The sequence below is a fragment of the Mchenga conophoros genome, linkage group LG22 (assembly GCF_057382185.1).
Source record: "Mchenga conophoros isolate Kocher_MC1m ecotype Shallow Benthic linkage group LG22, M_conophoros_male_GT1.1, whole genome shotgun sequence".
NCBI classification, from domain to species: Eukaryota; Metazoa; Chordata; class Actinopteri; order Cichliformes; family Cichlidae; genus Mchenga; species Mchenga conophoros.
The window spans coordinates 21,607,296-21,626,608 of NC_140546.1; the positions used below are offsets into that span (position 1 = coordinate 21,607,296).

Sequence of the window (19,313 nt, forward strand, 5' to 3'; positions counted from 1 at the left end):
AGTGGTTACAGAGTTGCTATTTATTGTTTATCGTGATAAAAATACTTGTACAGATAATGATAACCTAATAAAATGATCATTAATAAAAAAAAATTTTAAACAGGGGAAGTATTTTTCTATTTTGTCTTACCTTTTCTCTTTATCAGCTCTTTTTTTTTAATTTATGCAGCCCTCTGGGTTCTTGCTGTGGCAAACATTTGCCAAGCATCTGTGTGGTTTTACAATAATCACTCTGGTGGGCTGCAGTGATTTTTACAGGAATCATTGCAGTCCATGATGATGTTTCTGAAACCAACTGAATTACCAAGTTTTCTGTTTTAAAGAAATTTGGAACCACCAGAAGTAGAAGTCAGTGTTTCTTTCTCTACCTTAAGCTTTGTTCTTTTAGGTGCCACAGATACTTTAAACGTAGCGTTGTGAAGCTGTTTGTGTCTGTTTGCAGGTGGACCGCACAGAGGTCATCCGCAGCAGCAGCAGCCCGGTTTTCTCCAAGATTTTCTTGGTGGATTATTACTTTGAGGAGGTCCAGAGGCTCCGCTTTGAACTTCACGATATCAGCTCCGGCAACAATGGCCTCCGTGATGCTGACTTCTTGGGAGCCATGGAGTGTACCCTAGGACAGGTCAGTGAGTCTCTTGATTGGATTGTGCACTCTAAAGGAAGAGCATGCACGAAGCAAGCAGGTCGATTGGGAAATCGGTGTGACTGATGAGTGCAAACATAAGTGAAACAGTCACAATACTTTACAAACTGTTATTCCTACTCTCACCCCCACGGAAGTTAAAAAAATAACACATAGCTCCTATAAGTCAAGCTTAAATTAACTGAAAATTAAAGAGTGTGAGGTAGGTCAGTGAATGTGAGAGGAGTTCAGAAACAATCAGAAATGTGTGTGATGTGAGTGTTTCTGGAGGCGAAAGCATGACAGAAATGCACTTGTAACCTCCGAACTGGATTCACCTTGTGCATTGCAAACAGTAGGTGCAGTAAAAAAGCATACAAATCTTCCTCAGAGCAGCATGCTGTTGGGATAAGAATCGTCTACTTCAGTATGCTCAGTCAGCTACTTCGTTAAAACCACGGCAGGTGAAGTAAATAATACTGATGATATCGTAATAAGGCTATTTTTTCTCAGGAAACCTCAGGCCTTGGCATTTATGTGAGTGTAACTAAATAAGATTATTATTTTAGACCAAGGACGCCCACAGTGTCGGCAGCACTTCTTCCCCCCAGAGGATAATTGCCCCAAACGCACCACAAAACCTGCTTAGAAACGGTTAAAGGAACAAAACAAAGAGCCTTAGACATTGACCTGGCATCCAAAACTCCCCAGATCCCAATCCAATTGGGCAACCATGCCATACATATGGAGGTCAAACTCAGCACACAACCTGCATGACGCTACACTTTGGCACCAGATGCCGCAGGCCATCCTCACAGGTCCTGTATGCATGCCACAAAGAGTGGCAGCTGTTTTGGAGGCATGAGGGAGACCTACACAGTATTAGGTTTCAATGACTAAAAAACAACTTCAGTTGTGGAAGGATGTCAGCTTTCAGCCTGAGTTCAGTTGATGCACTGTCTGCATTAACATGCATGAGTGCTTCTGATAAAAAGCCCTGAGGGTGCCTGAACTGTTTTCAAAGCCTTTATATGTGCTTGTGCTAAACTGTATACCCTTGTTATTCACTTAATGGATTTGTGCCTCTTTAATGAAGAAGTTTTAATCAATATTTAAAGATTTGGTTTATTTGCATTTTTCACTCAATATCCAAGAGCATTTAAAAGAAAATTGTTATTGCACTACTACTCATTAACAATTTGAATAAGTGCATTTGAGGGAATTGCTATCTAATGTAATATTGAATGAAAGGAAATAGGACGCGCAGCCCAGTGTTTCCCTTATCTTTAATGTCAGGTCTGCAGTTAAAGGAAGTGTTTACTTTTTACTACTCATCAGAGACAGCACAGAGCTGGTGGATGTATAACACTGACTTAAGGGTGTGAAAGCTTCTTGGAGAGGTTGTTTGGAAGCTATTGTTTATATAATCATATTATAACTCTGTTAATAACTGTATTTGAAAAAATAGAGGTTATGTTTATCTTCCATCATATCATTTGAAGCAATAGTGTGATCATTTTCCTTTTTCTGTGTACGATAGAAGCCCTGAATAGTTGCTAGAGGAAACGCTTGTTGCAGACGCATTGCATCAGTGATATTGTAACAGATATTGACATGTTGCATGTAAGCATTTATACCTGCTGTAAGACTTAATTCTGTTATAATCAATGTTGTTGTTTTTTTCTGCTTTATTGGCAGAACAAAAAAACAAAACCCAAAAAAAGAAACCGTGACAGCACATTGTAGGGAAACGGAAACAATGAATAAATAAGGACAATGAATGAGATTATAATTACTAAATGCCTCAGTAGTGCCAGTTAATGGTGTCTAAGGATCAGACCAAACGTCCGAGTGCATGCCAATAATTTTCAGTAGACTCACAATGGACACACCGGCATTGCACATAAATGCCGTGTAGGTGTCACACAGGCGTGGATGGTTTCTTTAGTTGTGGCATTAGCATGCAGTGACAGTGTGATTGCAGTAGGTTGTCCACCTGATTTAATGCATTATATTTCATACCAGTCTATATGTCTATACGTCTGTACACGCTGCACCTCCATTAATATCTACAACAGTGCCTGTGTGTATCCGTGCATCAGGGTATTTGATGTAAGTGCAGCGCCTAGTATATTAGGTGCAGTAATCACCTGCGTGCCTAAAATATAATTTACTTTTTATCAACAATTCAGAGGAAGTCTGGGGTTTGACAAAAACACGAGCTGAAGTTTTGTTTGTTGTTTCCAGCTGCGAAGCAGTCTTTCCTCTGAGTTTATTAACAGCTTCATCCCGGCACCAGATCGGTCACGTCAGTGATTACTTATAATCATCTGTTACCCCTGACATGGAGATAGGATCTTCCAGGATCTATGTGAACCTTCTTTGTCAGCAACACAGACAGACTACATGGTCTACTTGCATTGGGAACACACAATAAGCTTTCTTGATACAAAGGAAATTCTAAGTTGGGGATGTAGATGTTTTTAATGTGCTTGTATGTACGTGTACAAATGCCTTAGCTGTAGCAGGAAGAGGCTGTGTGTTAGTCGGTTGGTGTGTTTGACACATCATCGTGAGTGTGCATGCACTTGTCTGCCTGTGTAGCACGTTGTCAGGCTATGAAAGAGACTATGAAGTGCAGCTGAAGTAGAAAAAGGGAGAAATTGTGGTACCTTTGAAAGTCCTTGACAAAATAACACTACTATAAGATTTTCTGCTGGTATTACGACCACCATCATCGCCATCTTCACCACAGCAAATAACAATAAGGATAAATTGGTCTGGGAGAGTGCAAGCAGCAATCACTGCCACTTGCAGTGAAGCGGCGACAGAGCACCACCCAGGAGGCTCCAGAACTGGCTGGCAAAGTCAGTCACCCCAGGTCGACAGTATGTCTTTTGCCACCTTGTAATATTTTAATCATGAATACTATTCATATTACCATAGTTTAATCCTTTCATCTTGTTACTTCGTTTAATTTTTTAAACATTTTCATTTATTGCACCAGATGTTGGTCCTGTTGTGAATCATCCCCACACCCTGGAGGTTTGCTCGATGTCACTTTGCTCCTGTTCTTAAATGCTCTGAGATCCTGAGCAGTGAAGTTATTTTTTAGGGCTAAATTTATATGAAATAGCCAGATTAAGTTGATAACTATGGTTTAAGGGGAGCAACATGGTGGCACAACCTTGTGAAGCCTATGAACAAAAAAAAATAGTTAATGTACAATACATCGACAGTTTAATAATATTAGTGCCAAATGGGGCAGCTGTGGTTCAGGCGGTAGAGAAAGTCATCCAATAATCAGAAGCTTGCTGGCTTAATCCCCAGCTCCTCTAGTCTCCATGTGGATGCGTCCCAAATTGCCCCTGGTACATTCACTGGCGTCTGAGTGCGTATGTGTAATAAATCAAACTGTATGGGTGTGTGTGAAAACTGGAACATGTGGGTTATAGTGTAAAGCGAGTGGAAAGGCAGAATATAAATGCCAGCCAGATAAAAAGTCAGATGTTTCAGTTTTTAGAGACTAAAGTCAGTGTAGAGTAGAGTGAATATTTGACTTGCGTTCTCCAGACAGATGCAAACTCTAAGTGGAGGCTGGAACATCTGAGGTGATTTTTTCTTTCTTTTTGTTTCAGATTGTTTCACAGAGGAAACTGACTAAAGCTCTTCTCAAACAGGGAAACACTGCTGGAAAGTCTTCTATCACGGTACGGTATGGCACGGGTTCCAAAGTCAACCGAACCACGTTAAACACTCCTACACATGCAAAAATCACGCACACACACACACACACACACACACCACCTCTGTGCACTCAGACACCCTGAAGATAATTAATTTGATGATGTTGCCTGTTCAATCTGTGCTGTAGCTCATTTCCATCTCATTTTCTCTCACCTCCTTCTTACATCTCCGTGTCGATCTCTCTCGCTCTCTCTGTCTGTCTCCTTTCGCCTCCCAACCTTCCCTCTCCACCTTCACTCTCTGCCCCGCTGTATAGGTGACAGCTGAGGAATTGTCTGGAAATGACGATTACGTTGAACTCTCATTCAGTGCACGTAAGCTGGACGATAAGGTTTGTGCACTTTCAAAAATACTCAGAAATGTTGAAGTTTTCCTTAAGATATGAGGGTAATTAATACTGAAGATGTGGGTCTGTGTGTGCATGCTGCCTGGTTGGTGTGTTTGTGTGTGCGTGTGCTTGGAGAAGTATGTGGGCAGAGCTGTGGGACTTGATTATGAAGAAACACGCACAATACACACTAGTACAAGCTGGTATTAAAGGAGGCCTGCTGAGATAGGTGGGCACCCCCTTTCCCAATAACCCTCTTTTATCTCACCACCCCAACCACACACACCGATAACTGTATTAATTTTCCAGCCGGCACATGTGCGCGCGCGCACACACACACACACACACACACACACACACACACACACACACACACACACACACACACACAGACATGGATGACTAATCCAAACAAGTAGTGCCCTGGGGAAAAGATGGAAGAAAGCATGGGAGTGGTGGATAAATTGGAGAGGACAGGAAAGGGATAGGTGGAAGAAACAAAGAAGAAAAGGAGTTTAAAGGGGCGAAATAATGATTCTGTTAGTGTTCGAATGATTTATGGTGATCAAAGGGAGTTCTGAGGGAATGCCTCACATGCGTGTTTTCTCTCTGAAGGATTTCTTCAGCAAGTCAGACCCTTTCCTGGAGATTTTTAGAATAAATGATGACGGCACTGAGTCGCTTGTGCACAGAACCGAGGTAACTGCGCTCGCACATCCGTGGAGATGTAGGCAGCTGTTTTAGTTTGGAAATAAACAACAAGCGTGAACTGTCTTTGTATTTATTGTGCACAGACGGTCATGAACAACCTGAGCCCAGTTTGGAAATCCTTCAAAGTTTCCTTAAACACACTCTGCAGTGGAGACCACGACAGGGAGCTTAAGGTGAGTCTGGGAATATTTTTTCTGCAACAATCATAGTGGCAATGCAACTATTTAAGTTCCTCCAGTAAAATGCAAGACTCATTAAGAGGGCCGAAGTCAAGCAGCACCCGAGTGCTTGCACAGCATCATCACCAGCCTGCATTTTATTTATTTAAAACATAAAAAAAGAAATGCCATTCATTCAATAAATGCGGACAAAAACTTAAAATGACAATAAATAAAGTAGTTTTACCCTTTTTCACCTACATACAAAACATGACATTAATGCAAAGGACAGCGGCACGTACAAAAAGCCTTTGTCCCTTTCTCTTTTCAGTTCCAGGAGTTAAGTTCAGGTCAGGCGTTTTTATGATATCATTGTGCTATTTAAAAAGTCAGATGGGCGTTAAGGAGCTCAGTGGTTATCTTAAACTCTCGCCTTTACTTGTCAGAGGAGATCTCTTCGCCTTTTTGGAAGCAGTGGCCGCCACGTTCGCAGAGAACAGTTATTCTTTGGCATGAATAAACATGAGATTGTTCATTAAATATTCAGAGGTATCTTAACTCTGCGTGGCTCCTGACAGCGGGAGAAAGGGCTCGCACGCGCACGCACGCCGTCGGCTATGGTTTCCAGGGCTACCTGTTTCGAACAGTCAGAGCTTTAGTGAGAAATGGCAGGGCAGAGATTTCTATTCAGACAAGTGCTTTCTTTTCACCAGACTCTTAACTGACCAATGCATAAATGCATAACCCTCCTCTGCAGTGTCTCGCCGTCTCTTCCTTTGTACTTGCAATCGGCAAGGAGCCCATTTCTCCACCTCTTTACTTTTCTTTCTGTCCTTTCGCTGGTCTCTCTCTCTCTCTTTGTCAAACAGTTAGTATTCAGTGAATGGAACAGAGCTTCTTAATTTTTTCATTACTCTCTAGCACAGCTCTCAGCAGTTTGAAGTGGAAGCAAGGCTGCAAAAGCGAGCGCTCGCTACCTCGCGCGCGCACAAATTACTTTCACAAACACAAACATGCATGCGGCCCGCAAACGATCACACACAAACATGCACGCACGCTTTAGGTGCGGACTGTGAACAGCTTAAGTGGGAGACAGGAAATTAGGGGATTACAGTGAGTCATTGTTTTTAATCAAGCATTGCTGGATTGCTTCTGATCGCTAGTTGCTGGGGTGACCTCATGCAAGGAGGTTATAATGCAAAACTGCACCGCTGAAGGACTCGTTCACAGGCATTAGAGCTTCACAAAAGACCCGAGTTTTTTCAGTCCGTGTTAACATGTGTCTCTATTGACAAACCTTTTTGAATATCATTGATTGCAGTGACTTTGCAGGACAGCCTACACATGAGAGCCTTGTGCCATCCTTTGAAATGAAAGGACTGAGTCTTTATGATGTGCTTAGCTTTGCCCCGCTGACCCTCACTTGATTGAGGCAATTTGTCTTGCTTACTAGCTCCCAAGAGCGAGTCAAACTATTATGTCGAAAAACACACACACAAGCGTAAAGCTGTCGCTTAAGCCGCGTACCTCTCAGCATCCTCAGATTAATATTTCACCGCTCCGTTGCCCCCCCCCACCAACACCGCCTTATCAATCATTCAGCATGGCATTTCCCTGCATGCCTGCGAGTGCCTGTGTGTGTTCGTTTAGGTAACGGTGTTGCAGCTGTGCTCTAAATGAGTGAACGTGTGTGTGTCTCTTCCAGTGCACAGTTTGGGACTGGGACTCCAATGGAAAACATGACTTCATCGGGGAGTTTCATACCACGTTTAAGGAGATGAGGGTAGAGCAGGAGGGCAAACAGGTGAGAAAATGCGCGCTCGAGCTCCTGCACATGCTCACACGAGAGGAATAAAACAAGTAATGTTTACTCACTGACTCAGGGCCATAAATTCATTTATGCACTGTGAGCCCATTTGCATCTCTGTCAGTGCTTTTATTCACATATCCAAAATAATCCTCATTTAAATAAAAGCAGAGCTCCTTTTTAATAGCTTCGCATCATTATGTAGCAAATACATAACGAGTCAAGCAAATTCCTTCTGTGCTCCCTTGATACCATCTGCATTAATTGTGTGTATCTGTGCGCCTAGATCCAATGGGAATGCATCAACCCTAAATATCAGATGAAGAAGAAGAATTACAGAAACTCTGGTGTTGTCATTCTCAACCACTGTAAGGTAAGGTAAAGCTTTTTCTGTCTGCGTTCCTTCTTTTTTGTGCAACAAATGGTTATTTTCATTGTTAATTTAAATCTCAACTGACTGTTTGGGGGATTAATTGTTTGACTTTTAAAGCATGAGATAACAGTGGAAAAAAAGACGTGCCTTCTAATTGCTACTTTTGTCCCATTAATATTCATAGACCTAAATACACTATTTTTTATAATTATATTAAACAGAGAAAAGAACGATAAATGCACAAACCTTATTATCATTGTGTTTCTGACTATAAATACATTTTATTTTGCTAGGAAAACGGGAAAAGTGAGGAGCAATTTATTGAAATTTGCAAATTTACGTGGAAATGCACATATAAAGCAAAAGCAGAGTTTGTGCTATTCAATATTTGACCATCTTTTTTTCCTTTAACACAGCCTGAACTCTCTTAGACAAGCTTTCTTGTAATTTCTTTAAGTAGTCTTCAGGAATAGCTCTTCTTCTTCTTCTTGAAGGGCATTTCAAAGCTCTTCTTTGGATGTTGACTGCCTTTTATTCCGTTCTCTGTCAAGATGATCCCACACTGCTTCAGTAATGTTGAGGTCTGGGCACTGGAGGCCAGTTCATAACTGATGGTGCTTTATTGTGTGTTTCTACCCTTGTATCCTTTACTGCATTAGCAGTGTGTTTTGGATCATTGCCATGCTGAAAAATAAAACTGTTACCAATCAAATGTTTTGATGGCACTCTTCTGTGTTCATAATTCCTTGGATTTTGAGCCATGAAAGAGCCTCCTCCATGTTTTACAGAGGGTTGTAAACACTCACTGTTGTACCTCTCACCTGGCCTGATTACTTGAACTAAAACCTTCCAATCTGAATTCATCACTTGAACCTGTTGCCACTGATTTTCAATCTACTTCTTTTGTAATTTGGCATAACTCAGCCTTTTCACCCTATTTCGCTTCCTTAAGTTTGGCTTCTTGGCAGTGATCCTTCCACTTAGACCATTTCTGATGAGGTCTAAGTGAACATTAGATGGATCAACCACAGGGCCAGATGCATTTCTTGGGTCCTGGGTCAGGTCTTTGCTGGATTTTTTTCATACTTTTTAAAGACAAAAATTTTAGCTACTGTTCATATGCAGATTTTAATGCCTCTTTGAAAAGCCTGGAGAAGTGTGAGAGAAACACATAAGAAAATCTGGCTACTTGTAACAAAATATATAGACATGACAGGTTTTGACTTTTGCACAGTACTGTAACTATACAGACAAATGTCATCGAAATTGCTATATTTGTATATAAAATGTATTTGTTTATTTTTTTAAATTATTTTCCCATTTAACAGCACTGACTGCATTATGTCCAATAATTTCTGTAGTGATCACCTGACTGTAGGTAGCACTTTCTGTCATAATCGGGCTGTCAGTTCATTAATATAGGGAAAGGGCCCATTACATATTTTTAATAAGAAGCTTCTAGTTCAATATAAATAAAAACAAACAAACAAACAAACAAAAGAAATAACTGGAAAATGGGTGGGAAAAATGGAAAATAAATAAATGAATAAATAAAAATGGGTAAATCCGATGGAGAAATTACTAGAAAAGTAAATAAATAGTATTAGTAAACTAGTAATCAATAATATTATGGGTTCTTTTTTTCCTGACAGATTATTAAAATGTATTCCTTCCTGGATTACATCATGGGAGGCTGCCAGATTCAGTTCACAGTAAGTTCCCTCAAATGTAATCTCTTTAATGTTTACATCAATGTGCCTGTTTGTGTCCGTCCATGCTGTGTGAGCGTACATGTTTCCATCTCAGGTGGCGATAGATTTTACAGCATCCAATGGAGATCCTAGAAACAGCTGCTCCCTCCACTACATCCACCCCTACCAGCCCAATGAGTACCTCAAAGCACTGGTGGCTGTAGGAGAGATATGCCAAGACTATGACAGGTAGAATCCACTCCATCAATCATCGTTCCACCTAATGCTGACACAAGGGCACACATCCAAACACAGACACACTCTGGATTTTCCCTCTGAGAATCAAATCCTTCCACAAAAGTCAGCATGAAAAAAACCTCTTCCTTTGCTTTATGAGCCTTACAAAGCTTTTGTCCATTATTTTTACCCTTCTCTTTTTTCCTTATATTTATTTCTTTTTCCCAATGAAATATGTCTGTCTCTTTTTCTCCAGTGATAAGATGTTCCCTGCATTTGGATTTGGAGCTCTGATACCCCCTGACTTCAAGGTAGGACATTTGGGAGCATGCACATGTGTGCAAAAGCAAAGGGCAGAGTGGGTGGGGTGGGTCTGGAGAATTTATATTTAGATTTGAGATCTTTTTGGAGGCTCAGCTTGCTTTTGATCAACATGAAAGGGGAATACATCTGTCAACCTGTAAATTGGACTGAATGCATCGTGCTGAGTGTGAGTGGTGTGTTGTGGCAGTAAAAAGGCCTTGTCTTTTCTGCCCTGCCTGAAGGTTTCACACGATTTTGCTGTGAACTTTGATGAGGACAATCCTGAATGTGCAGGTGAGCTACCCACACCCTTCCCCTCCCCCAAACACGGACACAGAGACATACACACACTACTTCGCTTACTCAGGCTCGTGCAAACATTCGCATGCACAACCAAAGCAGTCCCCTGCATGCCTCTCATATCTCCCTTGCTGTCGGTCCCATATTCCACCCTTTATATTTTTCCCTGATTTTTTTTTACCCTGTTTTTGCTCCTCACAAATATGCACAGACATACGCACGCGTTCGAACACGCACGGACGCACACGCAGCTGGGAGGTTTGTCACTATGCTGCTGGAAGTATTTCAGGCTCGTGTACACAGAGAAAAACAACACTAATCTGTATGTGTGAAATGGGCTTCTGTGCTCCTCTCTTCACATAGCTGACGTTCCCGCCGTGACGGCGTGTGTGTGTGAGGATAATACGGGAATATTTTGCACAAAATGCTCGGTCACCTCACAGTGCGGTCACATACACAGACTCTGATTCATCTTAGCAGATGCTTTTACAAGTATGAGAACTTTTGGCTCTCCAGGGTCAGGCAATAAACAGAAAAATGGCAGCAAAAACAACCCACGTGTGTGTGTGTGTTGCAGGGATCCAAGGTGTGGTGGAGGCCTATCAAAATTGCCTCCCTAAGATCCAGCTGTACGGGCCCACCAACATCGCTCCAATCATTCAGAAAGTGGCCTCCTCTGCCTCAGAGGAAATGCACACCAAAGAAGCCATGGTGAGCGAGAGAAAGAGAAAGATGGAGAAAAAAACCAAACTCATTTGGTCTTGTTATTGTGTCTGTTGATGTTTGCACTGGCACACATGGAGAGAAGCAAAAGACAAATAGTAATAAAAAGACAAAAAGAAATTAAAGGATGAATCAAAAAAGAAAAAAAAGATGAATTGAAAAGAACTTGGAGCGATTGATATTAATTTAATTCTGGTCATAAATTTTAGAGCAGAAATTCGTCTCTGACTTAATGCCTACTGCTTCTCTCTGGTGGATTAAAATGAGTTTTATTCAAATTAGCCCCTGACAAGAAGCCATTTTTAAAACACAAATTTAATTGAACATGTATTCTTCATTTCTCCCCCTTCCACCCACAAATACCCCTCCTTCCCCTCACCCCCTTTACCTATGTCTCACCAGGAATACTTCATCCTGCTGATCCTGACGGACGGCGTCATCACTGACATGGCCGACACGCGAGAGGCCATCGTGCACGCCTCTCACCTGCCCATGTCTGTCATCATTGTTGGTGTGGGCAACGCAGACTTCACAGACATGCAGATCCTGGACGGCGACGACGGGATTCTGCGTTCGCCCAAGGGCGAGCCTGTCCTCCGCGACATCGTCCAGTTTGTCCCTTTCAAGGACTTTAAGCATGTAGGTGGTGGTTGAGAGGGTTTTGGTCAAAAAGCTCTGACTGGTTAATTTAGTACACAGGTGTCAAACTCCAGTCCTCGAGGACCGGTGTCCTCAAACCTTTACATGTGTCCCTGCTGCAGCACTCCTGAATAAAATTAGTAGGTCATTGGCAACTTGACTCCATGCTGAGGTCAAGTAAATTCAAATACATGTATAAATGTAAGTGTTTGGAAAATTGTACTGCTAAAAGGATTTTTATTGCACCATGTTCATTCACTCATGAGCTGATGTAACATGAATGAAATTGCTGAATTGCCACCTCAGCATGCAGTCAAGTTCTACAGTCTTGCTAATGAACTGCTAATTTTATTCAGGTGTGTTGCAGCAGGGACACGTGTAAAAGTTTGAGGACAACGAACCTCGAAGACTGGAGTTTGACGCCCCTGATTTAGCACATTAAAGCTTTCTCAGCAACATTAAAGCACTGGAAATTTAAGGAGGTTACTGACATGGAGGGAAGATGTTTTGATCACTACTAAAAAGGCTATAACTATCACTCAGCTCATCCAGCTGTACTACTCCAACATTCAGTTATCCACAAGTCCCATTCAATTTCATGCCTCGTGTCTAAAAGATCTTAATTATGATAGGGCTGTTTTACAGCAGACATTTAGAAAAAGAAACAGCAGGGAAGCACTAATGAGATTAATGGTAGTTTTGTTGTATTTGGGCACAGAGCCTTAATGTGATTAGTAACACCTGTGTATCCCGACTATTTCAAGTCAAAACGGTTGCTTTGACGAGAGCCTATTTAAAGCACTGATGTTTTTTTTAATTTGTTTTTGTTTTGTACATTGCGAGGTATACGGGTCAGTCAAGTCACATGCAGTATTAAATTAATGACTTGTAACAGTTTATTCTATAAAAGCTTTTAAGTTTAAACACATTTCAGTGGTGGCACGTCGATGTTTAGCGGTTTACCGCTCACCTCACAGCAAGAAGGTCCTGGCCTGGAATCCTGGGGCCTTTGTGTGGATTGTAGACATGTTCTCCTCACATCAGCATGGGTTTCCTCCCACAGTTCAAAGACATGCTTGGGGTTAGGCTAATTGGTGATTCTAAACTGGCTGTAGGTTGTTTGTCTCTGACTGTGCTGCAACAGACTGTGCTACCTGTCCAGGAAGTACACCCCTCTCACCCGATGACAGACTACAGCCCCTAGATTCCATCCAGGGAGTCTAGGGTTCAATACATTTCCAGTGCATTTAAATAATATATAATATAATATATATAATATGCTATCTAAAACTCAAAATTAAGTCTTTTAAGAAGATTTAAAAAATGTTGTTTAAACTCTGGCAGAATTTTCTTTTTAGCTGTTGAAATAATCAAATACATAAATATCTTCTACTGAATATGCGCATATTTGATGTGGCACATTTTTACACTGGATGCCCTTCCTCTCTTCCTAACCCTCCAAGGGATGTGTACCTCCTCTGGGTGTTAGATAAATGTGTTAACCTCTGCACTACAGTGCCACTCAGCATACGTAATTACCAAAATTTTGCTGATGAGACAAGTAAAACTGTTTTGACCATCCAGTTTTATTGTTCTCAAATCCCAGGGTTCGCACAGTCTGGCATATTTCATCGAACACAGGATCGAACAGAAAGAAATGTCACTTATTTTTATTTTATTAGTTAATACATTTAATTAATTTATTGTTATAAATTCTATAAATTTTATTTAAACATATTAAGAGTGTGTATATATATATATATATATATATATATATATATATATATATATATATATATATATATATATATATATATATATATATATATATATATATATATATATATATATAACACCCAGCACGCCCCTGCGGGCGGTTTATCCTTCAAGCTCGGGTCCTCTACCAGAGGCCTGGGAGCTTGAGGGTCCTGCGCAGTATCTTAGCTGTTCCCAGGACTGCGCTCTTCTGGACAGAGATCTCCGATGTTATTCCCGGGATCTGCTGGAGCCACTCGCCTAGCTTGGGAGTCACCGCACCTAGTGCTCCGATTACCACGGGGACCACCGTTACCTTCACCCTCCACATCCTCTCGAGCTCTTCTCTGAGCCCTTGGTATTTCTCCAGCTTCTCGTGTTCCTTCTTCCTGATATTGCTGTCATTCGGAACCGCTACATCGATCACTACGGCCGTCTTCTTCTGTTTGTCTACCACCACTATGTCCGGTTGGTTAGCCACCACCATTTTGTCCGTCTGTATCTGGAAGTCCCACAGGATCTTAGCTCGGTCATTCTCCACCACCCTTGGGGGCATCTCCCATTTTGACCTCGGGACTTCTAGGTTATACTCGGCACAGATGTTCCTGTACACTATGCCGGCCACTTGGTTATGGCGTTCCATGTATGCCTTGCCTGCTAGCATCTTGCACCCTGCTGTTATGTGCTGGATTGTCTCTGGGGCATCTTTACACAGCCTGCACCTGGGGTCTTGCCTGGTGTGATAGACCCCAGCCTCTATGGATCTTGTACTCAGAGCTTGTTCTTGTGCTGCCATGATTAGTGCCTCTGTGCTGTCTTTCAGTCCAACTTTGTCCAGCCACTGGTAGGATTTCTGGATATCAGCCACCTCCTCTATCTGCCGGTGGTACATACCGTGCAGGGGCCTGTCCTTCCACGATGGTTCCTCGTCTCCCTCCTCTTTCTTGGGTTTCTGCTGCCTGAGGTATTCACTGAGCACTCGGTCAGTTGGGGCCATCTTCCCAATGTATTCTTGGATGTTCCTTGTCTCATCCTGGACTGTGGTGCTGACACTCACCAGTCCCCGGCCCCCTTCCTTCCGCTTAGCGTACAGCCTCAGGGTGCTGGACTTGGGGTGAAACCCTCCATGCATGGTAAGGAGCTTTCTTGTCTTTATGTCAGTGGCTTCTATCTCCTCCTTTGGCCAGCCTATTACCCCAGCAGGGTACCTGATCACGGGCAGGGCGTATGTGTTGATGGCCCGGATCTTGTTCTTACCATTCAGCTGACTCCTCAGGACTTGCCTGACCCTCTGCAGGTACTTGGTGGTTGCAGCCTTTCTAGCGGCCTCTTCATGGTTCCCATTTGCCTGCGGGATCCCCAGGTACTGCGGATATATGTATATATATATATATATATATATATATATATATATATATACTGAAATATGCATGTCACGTCACTGACCTACATATGCATGTTTTTAAAGTAGATATAAGTACTGAATTGGTCTCAAGACACATTAATACTAAAAGATTTGGATCATGGCAATAAAAAAAAAACTGTTTGGGATATCACTAATTATCCCCACATGAAGACAAGCTTCAGAACCTCAGCAGCTTTGCCTCCTTCTGAATAAATTATAGTTAATAAACATTTCCACTTCATTCCAATGAAAATGAATTCAATTCATAGTTCTGTTATATTGCTGTATTCGATCTGACCAAAACAGACTTGAGACTCAAAAACAAATATACGGTAAATGGCAATTAATCTCAAATAGCATGCAGATTGCAACAGTAACTTTCAAATAAAATCAGACGTCTCTCCCACTTTATGTGGTTTAAAAAAGCGAGGGGATATAAAATTCTCATATTAAATTATATTTTATGTAGTATAATATGCAAAGGCAAGTGCAAACTGAGAAAGTACGACAAGTAACAAAATCGCACAATAATAAAATGTAATTTAAGACTAAACAAAACAAAAACACAATCAGAAGAACACAAATGTTGTGTATATATTTGTGAACACCAATTTCAGTGTTAGGTGTTGGGATTTTATTTGTACTCTGAATTTCTGTCTTGTGTGTGGGGGATATGATTACAGTATTCAGGGGATTGAAAGTGTGACTGTGTGGGCGTAACGTGCTCGGTTTGCTCGTCAGAATTCATCAACTATTGGCTATCGGCCCTCTCTGTGTGTTTTTATGTGCGTGTTTGTGTGTGTCTCTGTCTTGGCATTAATTTTGCCTGCCTTTGACCAGATGTGTTTGGCTGGGTTCGTTATGGTGAGCTTGATCTATGACAAGTCAGGAAATTAAACAATTACGCAGTAATAGAAAGGGAGGAAGGAGTAGGAACATGCCGCATGGACGCGTATGAAGACAGACAGAGACATACTGAGAGGAGAAGGAAGGGTGATGATGGGTGGAGGATGTGAGACAGCCCATGGGTGGTGGCGCTGGTGTTGGAAGGAGGTCAGCAGGAGACCGGAGCTAAAGACAAAAGGGAGCGAGGGAGTGTGTGACAGAGGTGGAGAGGTGATTTTCTGCTCTGTCGTTTCTTTTCAGAGGGGATTAGCAGGACGGAGCTGCTGGGTGACAGGCAGAGTGGGGGATAACAGGTAGATAGGAGCAGAGAGGAGAAAGCATGAGGCAGGGTGGAAATGAGAGGAGGAGGAGGAGGAAGGGTGAGGAGGTTGGGGTGGGAGCACTTTGATGATGCATTGTCTCGGGGAATTATGTGAGACGGAGTACGACAGACTCTCTGACTTTGAGGATTCTGAAGTGTGAGTGCTGTGGCAGTATGTGTGTGTGCCCGTGTGTAACAATGTGTGTTAATACATGTGCTGGAGGAAAGGATAAGGATTTCTTTTCATTCTTTCTTCAGTAATATACACGACTATTGTATATTTTACACATTTTTAAAAGACTTAGTCAACTATCTATTCTTGTCATTCTTTATTAAGCATCTTCTTAATCTTTTTAATTTAGGGATTCACTTAATTAGACACAACCATGTAACTGTTGGTTAACACGAATATCTAATCGGCCAATCACATAGCAGCAACCCAATGCATTTACGCATGTAAACATGGTCAAGACAGCTTGCTGAAGTTCAAACTGAGCATCAGAATGTGGGGAAAAAAGGTGACTTTGAACCTGGCAAGGTTGTTGGTGCCAGACAGGCTGGTCTGAGTATTTTGGAAACTGCTCATCTTCTGGGGTTTACTTGCACAGCGATCTCTAGGGTTTACAGAGAATAGTCTGAAAAAGAGAAAATATTCAGAACGGCCACAATGCTTCGAGCCGAGATGAACGTAACTTAAATAAGCACTTGTTACAGAACAGATCTGCAGAAGAACGGTGTTCATTTTGATTTAGTTTTATTCATATTCTTTTGAGTATTAAGCTATTTAGTTTGAGTCATAATTTAGTCTATTTTTCTTATAGTCTTAGTCTAGTTTTAGTCAACTAAATATCATATGGTTATTGTAGACTAACTCTAAAGTGGATTCAGTTGACTAAAATATAAAGTGTAAAAGTTTGTCATGCTGTTGCTGTGAAAGTTGCTCCACACGGTTTACAAAGCGTCTTATTTTCCTTGACATTAAATGCATAATACCGACTGTGCACCATTTAAATACCGAAGCATGCCTGGTCTCCAGTAGAGCACCTTTGGGATGTGGTGCAACAGGATATTTGTATCATGGATGTATAACCCACAAATCTGCAGTAACTGTTTCATGTCAATACAGACCAAAATGTCTGAAGAATGTTTTCAGCACCTTGTTGAGGCCACGCCATTGAGAATTAAGACAATTCTGAAGGAAAAATGGGGTTTCAACCCAGTACTAGCACAATGTACCTAATGAAGTGGAATTAAGAGTGTATATGTTGAGCAGTAAGTAAAAAGGTCAAATAGAGATTTAAAAGCGCTGTCAGTAGCTGACATGTCATGAACTACTCACCAAATCCCTTCGTATAACCATCTAATCCCCACTTTGAATTTGGAGAAAATAAGATGATGACAGTCACGGTTTGACTTTTATGACTTTTACAGCAGGCATCTTCACAGCTCACATTAATTTAATAATGTCAAGTAAGTGAATTTGGCTTTGTTTGAAAATGTATTTCCACTCATATTTTTAAAGTGCTTCTCAGGAAGTTGCCACAGACTTTTGTCAGCCGACCCAAATTTTAAAAAGAAGTAATTAAATCACAACATTGGAACAACTGGACTGTTTTCCACTGGTGTACTTAGCAAGGTCTAATGCAAATAGTTGCTTATTGTTGCAGCCTACTGAGTGCTTTTGTACAGGATGTGATGTACTTGCCTCTTAGGCGTTTTACAGCATGGATGCAGAAAATATAAACCAGGCCAGGGTGTAACGGAACATAAAGGTGAGAAGGGATGTTTTGAGGTTTTCAGATGAGCTCGTCTGGTCACATCAGTCTCACTGGTCTAAACCTTTGTCAGCATCAAACTCAGCAGCATCCTCGACTCAGGCATGCGTGGTGTTACTGGTGTATTAGTGACCTGTCTCCTCTTGTGTCTCTGTTTGTTTTTCCAGGCCTCCCCTGCTGCCCTCGCTAAGAGTGTTTTGGCAGAAGTCCCTAACCAGGTGGTAGATTACTACAACGCGAAAGGAATTAAACCCAAGTGCATGTCAGATTATGAGTCCACAAGAACCTTCAGCCCCTGACAATGGACTGAGTGCACACATACATACAATTACATATACATGTATGAATCCTATATCTACATTTAAGTACTGTATAAAACGTATACATGTCCAAAAGCACAAGCACACACATACGCAAACAAACATGTACACAAAACAATACTACATACAGTAGACTAGCTCAGAGAATTAGCTCGTTCTGGTGATACAAATTGAACTACTCTATTGGTGACTATTGCATGTTTGGCCACAGTGGCATCACCTGGGAAATTAACTGCTGTATTATCTACTGTACATTAAAAAAGGTATTTATAGAAATAAGAACAGTCTTCTGAAACAGCATGCATATGCAGACCTTAGCTCACTGGGGGAAAGAATGACACTCTTACCTTATTTAGATAACTAGCAAGTGCATAGACCAAACTATCTGTCAGCATAGAACCTAATATGTGAGATGCATAACCCGAAATGCTTAGAATTAGCATTGCAAATGTTATTTATAGGATTGATAGCATTTCTGTTTGTGTACTGCATAAATGCATGCATTATTCAGCTCCTGTTAATTCCCCTTTTCTAGTAGTTGCTTGCTAGTTATGAAATAAAGTATCTTGTCATTTGTGTGAGATTTGGGGTTGTCTTTGGTGTTTGGGGTTCTTTTCTACAGATTTGTTTGACATTTTGCTAAATGGAATGAACAACTGAATAATTGTAATAATTTCTTAATAACCTTCTTACATTGTAAAGAGTTTTGGGAGGATAGAAACGCTTGTGTGGTAGATACTCATCTGTGAGCTGAAAATGTTTTTTTCTTCTGTATTCTGCATGTTGATTATAATAAAGACCCTTTGGTTTTCTCATTTTAGTGTGATCTTTTATGACTGGATGTCTTCCTTATAGTGACAAAAAACAAGAACATATTGTGTAAATGTCAAATACTATGTAACAGTTCTGATAACCCCTGCCAAAGATCTGGATTTATAATAAAATCCACATGGCCAGCCGTGTTATTAAATTAGCTCGTACTCCACAACAGCTCCAAATGCCACACACTTTTCACACACTGCTAAAAACCATCAGCCCACAGACACCTACACTGACATGCCTGCCTTTCCTTCACTCGTTCCTAGACAGACATTAAAATGCTAGAATAAATTATTTCACTAATCTCCATACAGTTTAATTAATGCGAGCCAAAGTTGGGCTGTCCTAAGAGGACACTCCAAGCGTGCCTCGGGCTCTGGTAGTCAGATCTGT

At 41.3% G+C, this 19,313-nt stretch overlaps 1 protein-coding gene across 2 annotated transcripts in view; it reads left to right on the top strand.

Moving 5' to 3' along the window:
* The window catches only part of cpne4b (copine IVb), a 30,098-nt gene extending 11,182 nt beyond the window's left edge, over positions 1 to 18,916 (top strand). For both annotated transcript variants that reach the window (XM_085261920.1, XM_085261921.1), the window contains exons 3-16: positions 443 to 622; positions 4,261 to 4,332; positions 4,626 to 4,700; positions 5,313 to 5,396; positions 5,492 to 5,581; positions 7,272 to 7,370; positions 7,660 to 7,746; positions 9,399 to 9,458; positions 9,553 to 9,686; positions 9,931 to 9,985; positions 10,220 to 10,271; positions 10,855 to 10,988; positions 11,403 to 11,639; positions 17,949 to 18,916. In XM_085261920.1, the coding sequence (XP_085118046.1) occupies positions 443 to 622; positions 4,261 to 4,332; positions 4,626 to 4,700; positions 5,313 to 5,396; positions 5,492 to 5,581; positions 7,272 to 7,370; positions 7,660 to 7,746; positions 9,399 to 9,458; positions 9,553 to 9,686; positions 9,931 to 9,985; positions 10,220 to 10,271; positions 10,855 to 10,988; positions 11,403 to 11,639; positions 17,949 to 18,080 (1,491 nt within the window). In that variant the 3' untranslated portion in view covers positions 18,081 to 18,916. The remainder of the gene's footprint in view (positions 1 to 442; positions 623 to 4,260; positions 4,333 to 4,625; positions 4,701 to 5,312; positions 5,397 to 5,491; positions 5,582 to 7,271; positions 7,371 to 7,659; positions 7,747 to 9,398; positions 9,459 to 9,552; positions 9,687 to 9,930; positions 9,986 to 10,219; positions 10,272 to 10,854; positions 10,989 to 11,402; positions 11,640 to 17,948) is intronic.
* Positions 18,917 to 19,313: the final 397 nt, after the last annotated feature.